Source organism: Sinocyclocheilus grahami, unplaced genomic scaffold (genome assembly GCF_001515645.1).
Source record: "Sinocyclocheilus grahami isolate Dianchi unplaced genomic scaffold, SAMN03320097.WGS_v1.1 scaffold404.1, whole genome shotgun sequence".
NCBI lineage: Eukaryota > Metazoa > Chordata > Actinopteri > Cypriniformes > Cyprinidae > Sinocyclocheilus > Sinocyclocheilus grahami.
The window spans coordinates 327,165-337,582 of record NW_015505583.1 but is presented as its reverse complement, the minus strand read 5'-3'; the positions used below and the strand labels follow the sequence as shown (position 1 = coordinate 337,582).

General features: G+C 35.5%; 1 protein-coding gene across 1 annotated transcript in view; it reads right to left on the bottom strand.

The window, feature by feature from the left end:
- Positions 1 to 4,668: 4,668 nt before the first annotated feature.
- The window catches only part of LOC107550652 (transmembrane protein 222-like), a 27,214-nt gene continuing 21,464 nt past the window's right edge, over positions 4,669 to 10,418 (bottom strand). The window contains exon 6 of the mRNA XM_016231987.1: positions 4,669 to 5,229. Coding sequence (XP_016087473.1) covers positions 5,142 to 5,229 — 88 coding nt within the window. The 3' untranslated portion in view covers positions 4,669 to 5,141. The remainder of the gene's footprint in view (positions 5,230 to 10,418) is intronic.

Genomic DNA, 10,418 nt, shown 5'->3' with positions numbered 1-10,418 from the left:
GGCAGACACTTTATTTCCATGAGAAAAGGAGGTTCTCTGTGTGGGGCGTTTGATCCGCTGCTCTCAAACAATGCGACTGAATCACACTCAGCAATCTGCAGGGAGGAGCTTTGACTCGCACCTCTCCGTACAGACCGACACCAGCCCTCATCACTCTGATTAATGGGCTTAATTAATAGCGATTAAAGCTCATCAAAAGATTACGATGATCTCTCCTGCTCCAGTACTGTAGCTCAAGGTGTCGAAGCACTTAAATATGGTTGTTCTACTGTTGCTTTTATGTGGTTCTTTGGAGATCGATAAAGCTCTTGATGCTACACTAGAGCAGTGGCTCTTAGTTAGGGGGTGGGGCCCACTAGGGGGCCTCAGTAAACATTGAAAGAGGGCAGCAGTAAAAAAAAAAATAAAAAACACACATACATATACTGTATATATATATATATATATAAGTGTTGGCAAACGATTAATCGTGATTAATCGCATCCAAAATAAAAGTTTATTTTGTATTTCAATATATTTGTCTGTACTGTGTATATTTATTATGTATAGCTATATAAATACATCCACGTGCACGTATATATTTAAGAAAAATGTTATATTTATATATTAAATATATTTATATATAATATAAATTATATGAATATAAATATAAACACGTAAATACATGTATTATATTTTCAAAATCTATACTGTATGTGTGTATCTTTACATATACAAAATAAATATACAGACACACACACACACACACTCACACAGAGACAGACAGACAGACAGACAGACAGACACACACACAGCTAATGCAGCTGCAGGAGGTATGAGGTGACAATTTAATTATTATTAAAAGTCAGCTTGCTTGTAGTTGTGCAAAATTCATGTAATGACAAGCTTAACAGCAGTGCATGTAAAGAAAACATTTGCAGCTAATTTTTACACACAGGCCAGTTTTGAATTAGCAAACAGGCAGAAACCGAAATACGAAATCTGCTAATAAAACTGTTCTAATGGCAAAAAGCAATCAACCAATTAAGTGCCACTTTCCAGAGGGTAGCCGATGGGATTTTTAAAAGCACAAATTCAATTTTGTAGTGAAAAGTATTATCTAACAAAAATAACATTAGATGAAAAAAACTTTACTTTTTGATGTTCATTAAGTTCAAAACAATTTAAAATATTTTTTGTGATGTCTTACATTTTTGTCACAACCCTGTTATCACGATTTCTCCATTCCAAGAAGTGAGATGTTACTTTCAACTGACCAAACGTAATTTAGAAAACCAGTCAATTCACTTCATGCCCTCAGTTTTTACAAATAATTTAGTGTTGACTACTTTCATCAAACTTCAACTCTGTTAGTTATGAATTTGTTTGATATTTTTATGAGAAATACTCATAAAAAGAAAGAAGAGAAAAGAAAATCGTTAACATGGTGGCAAAAATAAAATACAATTAATTTTAAAACATAAAAAAATTAAATAATTTCATTTCATTTCCTTAATATTTACAAATAATTTAGTGTTGACTACATTTGTCAAACTCAGTTTGCAACCCTGTTAGTTATAGTTTTATTTCCAGGATTTTATAAGATATACTCAAAATATTGAAAACTACAATAAAAAAAATTTAAAAACTACAATGAAACTATATTCATTTTCTATGTCATGAGAATTGGCTAGCCAAATTTGCAAGCCTGTTACAAATTATAATCTTTTAATTTCACTTCATTTAAAATGCTATTAATTAGCAAACAAACAACAATTATTAGCAATTAACTATTAGCAGGCAAACAAAGGTTTTTTTTTTTTTTTTTTTTTAATCATCACACAAATTAAAGCTTGTAAACATGTAGACCTGGACTAAAATCTGGCAAAACAAAACAAAACAATCTTTTCATTTCACTTCATTTAAAATGCTATTAATTAGCAAACAAACAACAATTATCAATTAACTTTTAGCAGGCAAACAAATGTTTATTTTGTTTGTTTTTTTAAAATCATCACACAAATTAAAGCTTGTAAACATGTAGACCTGGACTAAAATCTGGTAACACACACACACACAAAACAAAACAAAAACAAATAAATAAAAACTTTTACACATTTTTTCGGGCCTTATTTTGCACACTATTTTTGTAAGGTGGCATGTGAATGTTAACATTTAACATATTGTAACCACAGAAAGACCTCAGTGAATGAATGAATGAATGAATGTTCTCTAAAAGTAAAAAGCAGAGGAATGCCATGAGCTTTTAGAGATTACAGAGAGGAAATGGGAACCGCTGGGCTGCTGTGACGACCTAAACAGTCAAATGTGCTTCTGATCCACTAGTTCACATCTTTGAAGACAGGAAAGCCGTCAGTAAGAACATCACACTTCACACAGGCTCTCTAATGTGATCAGCTCTAGCCGGGGCCAGCAGGGGCCAGACTCCTCGCTCTCTTGTAGACCTGGACTAAAATCTGGTAACACACACACACACAAAACAAAACAAAAACAAATAAATAAAAACTTTTACACATTTTTTCGGGCCTTATTTTGCACACTATTTTTGTAAGGTGGCATGTGAATGTTAACATTTAACATATTGTAACCACAGAAAGACCTCAGTGAATGAATGAATGAATGAATGTTCTCTAAAAGTAAAAAGCAGAGGAATGCCATGAGCTTTTAGAGATTACAGAGAGGAAATGGGAACCGCTGGGCTGCTGTGACGACCTAAACAGTCAAATGTGCTTCTGATCCACTAGTTCACATCTTTGAAGACAGGAAAGCCATCAGTAAGAACATCACACTTCACACAGGCTCTCTAATGTGATCAGCTCTAGCCGGGGCCAGCAGGGGCCAGACTCCTCGCTCTCTCACACACACACACACACACACACACACACACTCCACCGACACAAAACACACTCGACTACCTGCTGCTCTTGGCAATACTTCTAAAGACAGAGAGAGTGTGAAAAGAGGAATGAAAAGGAAGAATGTGAGAAGAGAGCAATAGGTAAGAGGGGAGTTGAGTGATTGTTGTCTTTGACATGAAACAAAGAGGGGATTTGATCACACAGGAGTCATGGAAACTGGTTTGGTGTCCAGATCCTAGTTTAGGATCACGGCAGGATTCGATCGGTGTTTGAAGCGCTCGGTTCATGAATAGAGTTGAGAAAAGCAAACAGGATTTCTGTGCTCTGGATTACAGTAATGAAGGTTAGATTTCACCCAGTTTTTCTTTCTGCTTATACACCGAACGAGTAAAACACTTGCACCCAAAATCAGTAGCAAACTAAAATATACTCCGTTTAAAAATGAAATAAAATACAGCATGTGATTAGGATCATTCAGATTTTCACGAGAACGAAAACATTAGTTTTACAAGCAATAAAAATACGGTAATGTTTTTGAGAGCCCATTTTGACCCCAGGTTCAATTTTCTTTCTAATTCTACACCAATTAAGCAATTGAGATGTACAAGTGAATCTCACAAAAACAGGCCACATTCACAACCCAAATCAGAAGCAAATAAAAATATATTTTGCATGCAAAAATTCCATGGCAATTACATTTTTCTTACTTTAATACAGCTTTAACTGTTGTTACCATAAAAATACTGCATTAAAAATAATAAAGCAGTGCTACAAATACTACAGTGATGTATAAATACGATTAATGTAATCATATATTAATATAATTAATAACTTCATACAGTAGGAAATGTGCTTAATTGCCATGAAATAATATCACATGCAAAAGATAATAAAATGGGCTTAATTGTCTTTAGCCATTTTTCTTTTTGATTTTGGGGTGAAATAATGACCTGGATGTGTGCCTGACAGATTTCAGCGTTCCTGCTTCATTTTGATGAGCATTATTCAAACCCTGGACCTTATAATGGAACATAAATCATGTTCTCATCTATATGTGATATGATTGTTAGATTAGGCATATTGTGCCATTATACCAAATCAATAGTCAACATAACAAACAAACAATGGAAGCATTAAATATATAATTTAATAGTTCATGATTGAAAGAGTAGAGCTTTCAAACAGAACATCCAAAACCCCTGCAATGTGAATCAAGTGTTCCTCAGGACAACAAAGATATATTAAAGGCATCATTTACTTTCTTCATTCCTGCTCTTGCGGAGCAGGATTTATTAGTGCATGTTAGAAAACTAAAAAACTGTCCTTTTCGGCTAAATTCACCAAGGTCACTTAAATTTCAAGCCTTCGCATTCATGTCTGGTCTGTTCTGCGAAGTAATGCATGCTTTTTTCTGATTCAATCAATTCCCAATGGATAAAAATAAGTCCTAGCATACATTTTACACTTTTAAATGCATCACATTCTACTTGAGAATGCAATTTCATAATGGTTTATGCAACATAACAATAGTAAATGAATGCAATAACAATAAATTATGCAATATAATAACAGCTGGCCAGGCAGTGCAAAGAATGCTTTTCAATACATAATGCAAACCAGATTTGCTTATTCATTAACTAGCCATTTTTGAATGCTAATCTCCATATGCAATTAGATTTTTGTATAAAAACAATTACACTTTAAAGCATGCCAAGCTACATTTATGTTAATGGTTAGCCTTGCCAATAAAATGACTAAAAGGGTACTCCTAAATGAAATTAAATATTCAAAGTGTTCTTTTAAATAAGCTTTCGTATTCATAGTAAGAATTTTAAAAGGAAATCCATCTTCCAGAGTATCTTAATATACAATGCATTGGTTCGCAGAAAGAACATAGCATATTTAGAAATTCATATTCAAGTTATATTTAAAATATAAGACTATATATACGTGATAGTGTTATATTTCCTAAACAGCAGTTATAGTTTGGAGATCAAAGTCTAACCAAACGATAAAAGAGCACCATAACCCTCAAGAGACACCAAAGTCATGCCTTTGGAAGACAGGTTTTGAGAATAGCGTATCGTACATCACCACAAGACGTTGAAGCCATGGTGTATTTGCTGTCTCTACCCTACGACAAAGAGGTCTAGCGTTTGATGTTTGATGTTGCGCTCAGAAGAGCTGGACTTCAAGTTGACATTCAGTGGAGTCCCGCTGGAGCTGGAGTGACGGGTCTCCGATGGGCGGCGAGCCCGTTGGCCTGAGTGTGACCCCGTGGGGTCATCGCAGGTTTAGAGACAGAGTTACAGCCAGGATCACACTGGTCAAGATGCAGAAAGGAAGCCAGGTCTTCAGGAAGCCTACGCAACTGTGGAAAGAGAGAGAGAAAGACACAGTTTCGGTGAAGATGAAAACATAAAAGAAACTAGATTCTTATATGTGCTTGTCTGTGCTATGTTGTGTGTGAAATGGTTTGTAGGTTTGCCAAGGCACGGTCATGCTGTTTTTAAGGTGTTGTAGATCCAAGTAAAAGAATAGGGATGCAACGATACCATTTTTTCAGAACCGATCCGATCCAGAAAATTCTGAGTATCGGCCGATATCAATCCAATCCGATACCAGCGCAGTTTTTTTACATCAATGTAGAATTTCTATACTTCTGTGTGTTGACCTGATCGTCACATAATTGAATATTAAATCTGTGCAATATTTGATTGAGCCTGTTCTTTTAACCATTTTAAATCTCAGTTATCGTGCGCTCTTGGAGAGAGATTCATCATTTTGACTGTTGAAACCGAACGTGACACAGTTTGAACGCTGAATAGAGGATGACTGACAGCCGCAGAGGAGAGAAGAGTTTATGTGAACTTGACTTAAAGGGGTCATATGATGCTGCTAAAAAGAACATTATTTTGTGTATTTGGTGTAATGAAATGTGTTTATGCGGTTTAAGGTTAAAAAGACATTTTCCACATACTGTACATTATTGTTTCTCCTCTATGCCCCGCCTTTCTGAAACGCATGGATTTTTACAAAGCTCATCGGTCTGAAAAGCGAGGTGTGCTCTGATTGGTCAGCTATCCAGTGTGTTGTGATTGGCCGAATTCCTCAAGCGTGTGACGGAAATGTTACGCCCCTTACCATACTGTGATGCCCTGTCCCGGCCGGAGCGACGAGACAAAAACATTCAAACCCATTATAAACGAGGCATTTGTTGCATCCAGTGAGGACATAATTACTGATTATAATGACTTACACTGTCTTTTTACACGTTGCGTTGCATCGCGCCACGTAAACATAAAACCATGTCTGCATTTGTGATCGGAGAAACAACAAACAACAAGCGCTACTCTACACTGCTCAAAACTCACGTTTGAATCGTCAGTGGCAAATTCTTTAAATATGAAAAACGTTCTTACAGTTTGTGAGTCAGAACAGCCGGCATTGTAGTCTACTCTCCCAGGATCAGGAAACAGTCCTCCATAAAATGTGCTGCACACATCTGAATATTTGGGTTGAACTGTTCTGGAACAGTGTTGTAAATACAACTTAACCACTGATTTGTAGTCGTGTCCTCTTTTGGAAGACCAAACAAAGTATTTACGCTTTCACAACGAATCACACAGTGTCTTCACGACATGGCGGCGGCGGCAGCAACAATACTACAGCGAGAATAAAAGTTACGCCTTCTTTCTTTGCGTGAACATTTGGGCTGCATTATGCAAATCTTCCCACATAGTGATGTAGATATGTGGGGGCGTGTTAGAACGAGCCGTTTTAGGTAGGTGTGGCTGACTCTGAACTTTTATAAAGAATATCTCTTTGGATTTGAGACTTTTTGGATTTTGAAAGTCTTTGCAACTTTACAGATCTTCTTTATGCACCAAGAGCTTGTAACACTCCAAAGAGAAAGGAAAAATTTAAAATCGCATCATATGACCCCTTTAAATATTCATCTGTACCTCAAATTAAACTGTGGAACGGCTTCAGAACACTTGAAATATAGTGCACGAAAACGTTGCTTTCGTGGGGCTTAACCATAACACAATAGTATACGCACAATATCAGATTTGGATCAGTCTCGTCTGAAAAATGCCAGAAAATGCCAGTATCGGAGCCGATACGGAGTATCGGATCGATGCATCCCTAGTAAAAAAGAAAAAAAAGCCCACCCCAAAAGATCTATAATATTCTGGTCTCAAGATATGCTTCGGGACCCTCCTTCAATGTTAGTCAATGTGATTTTTATTTTTGGGCCAATTTTATTGTAAGCAAGTCCAACTGATTGGGAAAAATGGTGCAGGATGAGTTACTCGCCAACATTTAGACTAATATTTACTGTTAGAGGTTTATTAAAATCACTAAAACAATGTAGGAGCAACAGTAAAACCCTTGTACAAAAGAAGTACACCATCATACTTAAAAAGAGTGCTTATTAAAGATATAATATACTTATGTTTATATATTTTCTGACATTTAATTGTATGCATTACAGTTTTAAATTTATTAAATGCAATCAGCTGAGCTTTAGAGGGATTTCTTTGACTCACTTAATAAATAGTTAAAGTGCACTGCAGAATGTACTGACAAGCATTTATAGTAAATTTAAATATACTTTAATGTAATTTCTATTGAAACTCGTATGTCATGTATTTAAATATATTTGTAATTACACATTTGTAGTAAACTTACAATTTAGTACATTTAAATTAAGAACTTTGAATGACGCACTAGAGGTAAAATTATAATCAAGTACTTGACATGTGCTTTAGTATGTTAGTCAACACATCAAAAGAAGTGTACTTTAAAGCATGACAAAGAGATTATTAAAACAATGATTAAAATGTACTTTAAAATAAAACTTAAAAAAAAATTTGACATTATTACAAAGTTCACCTTTCAAGTCTACTTAAGTGTGTTAAGAAACAGTCACGAAAGAGAACTGTCTTTAAATATATACTTAAGTGGGATTTATTTCAGTAATACTACATTTTCTGCAAGTGCCGTTTAAAAAAAATACAGTTTTAAGATTTGAAGTACACTACAAGTGCACATTCAATGCAGTCTTTTTCACAAAGGTGGTGCTTACCTAAGCAAAGATTATTTATCACAGATATAAAGCAAATAAAAGATGAAAAAGACAAATTATTATTGTGATATCACATTACTTTTCCCTCAACAGCACACAGACTGTGTTTGTTTTCTTCGCAACATCAGATTAGAATATGCTGTGGACCAGATTTCATGCTGATAGTCAAAATGCTTGCTCTGTGTGACGTCCAATTACTCTCCAGTCCATACTGATGCAACCACAACAATCTGCTTCCACAAGCTGGAGGACAAAGGAGCTGCATCATCACTTCATACCTGCAGTTCCTTTTTTTAGTGACTGACAGCAGAGTTCTCACAATAAACAGTGATGGATGCACTCTGAACACTTTGGGCCAGGAGAAACCCACACATAATGCAACACTTTCAATTACACCTGAGAGACGCCATGACAGCCTATCCTTGTGTGAGTCCCTCTCAGTCTCCTGGGGCCAATGCACATGCATTGTGCTCAGACAGCAACCAGAAATCTGAAAAAAAATTGTCTGGAGCAATCCCTTGTTAGACTTCAGGGTATCATGTAGGAGCATTTTTAGCTGACACCCAAAACACAGCACTGGGTCCAATTTCTCAGTCCTATAATTATGCAATCCTGCAGCAGAGAGGATTTAAAACCAAATTTAGCATATAAAACGGCTGCAAACAAACAAACAAAGTCTCAAAATCTCTTCTACTAATGGTTTATCTTTCTTAAGTACAGTTTATTCATAATTTTAAAAGAATAGTATTGCCCAAAATTGCGCTTACTTCAATCTAGAATAAAATGCCATCTGATAGACCAAGACACTAAAGGCATCTGTTTACACGGTCAAGCAGATCCAGAGGTCTGATTATTATAGCATTACAAGCTTCCCTGTAATCCACAGAATGAAAATTTTCATAATATCGGTTCACATTTGTTGCCTTTTCAACTCAAGGTTCCCATGAGATGCACCTCATCACCTCTTTTAAAACATACTACATCTAAACTTAGAGCGGACACGATAAAATACACTGTCTGTAGATTCAGAGATCAGTCTTTTTCGAGAAGCATTGCCAGAAATCATTTACTTCAGCTGTGCTTCACTTGACAGAGTGGCATGAATGGATTTCAAAAATACACTGTTAAAGCGAATATCTTCACTCAGATTCAAATAAACCATTTAAAAAAAGATTTAGATTTATTTGAGTGGCTGCATATTTTTTTTCTGGAATATACACGATAATAATATTAATTAAAAAAAAAAACAAAAAAAACATTCAGGCCTCATATATATCTATCTAAATGTGGCCATTCAGCACAAAGTTTTGAAGTTATATCCAGTCTACGTGGGATGTCCTGCACTGTTTAAATTGCATCAAATGCGAAACTAATTCGGACGGATTACAAAGAAACAAAGCTAATTCGGACTAATTTGTACGATCTCATTAGGTTTTCATACAATCTGCTAAAACCCCAGTGTCAAAATATCTCATGTTATGGTTAGGGATGGACCTTAATGCTTACTTTTTTCTATCATACAAATTCATATGAAATCACCTCGTAAAATATTTCTGTTTTCCTGTGAGATCACGTTGATAGACACCGTTATGATCAGTGATATTTATCCTCTATTGCGGAAGGATCATGGCAGTAAACTAGTTGCAACAATAAACAGATTCCCATGTTCTATTTCTGTCATACTCTACACGCTACTTCTGACAACAGGACGAATGGATTTGGAAAGTTCGCTTTGACACGCCCAGTGTAGAAGGCCTTTAGCTGTTGCAACACGGTCTGATGTGATGCGACAACGGTCCGTTGCAAATGCAGTGCAAGTTTATTAGTGATATTAAGCGTACATAAATCTGTTCAAATGATAAGATAAATAGTGCTCAACAAAAGTGCATATATTTGATAACAATTACAGTAATTTATTACAGTTTAGTATAGGGACCAATTCTCACTATTAATTAGTTGTTTATTAGCATGCATATTATTAACATTGTCGGTTTCGTTAATATTTATAAGCACATATTCTGCATGACCATATTCTACCCAATACCTAAACTTAACAACTACCTTACTAACTATTATTAAACAGCAAATTAGGAGTTTATTGAGGCAAAAGTTATAGTTAAAGGGATAGTTCACCCAAAAAACACAAACAGAACACAAATGAAGATATTTTTGATTAAATCTGAGAGCTCTCTGGCCCTCCCATAGACAGCAAGGATCCTTACATGATCAAGGCACAGAAACGTAGCAAGGAGATCTGTAAAATAGTCCATGTAACATCAGTGGTTCAACTGTAATGTTATAAAGCTACGAGCTAAAAAATACTTTTTGTACGCAAAGAAAACAAAAATAACGACTTTATTCAACAATTCGTCTCCTCCCTTTTGGCAGTTTACTGCTTTTGGCAGTAGCGCCATTTTGGAGAGTATCCACTGAACGCAAACAGCGTATAGGTGTTCCGTGTCAGCTGC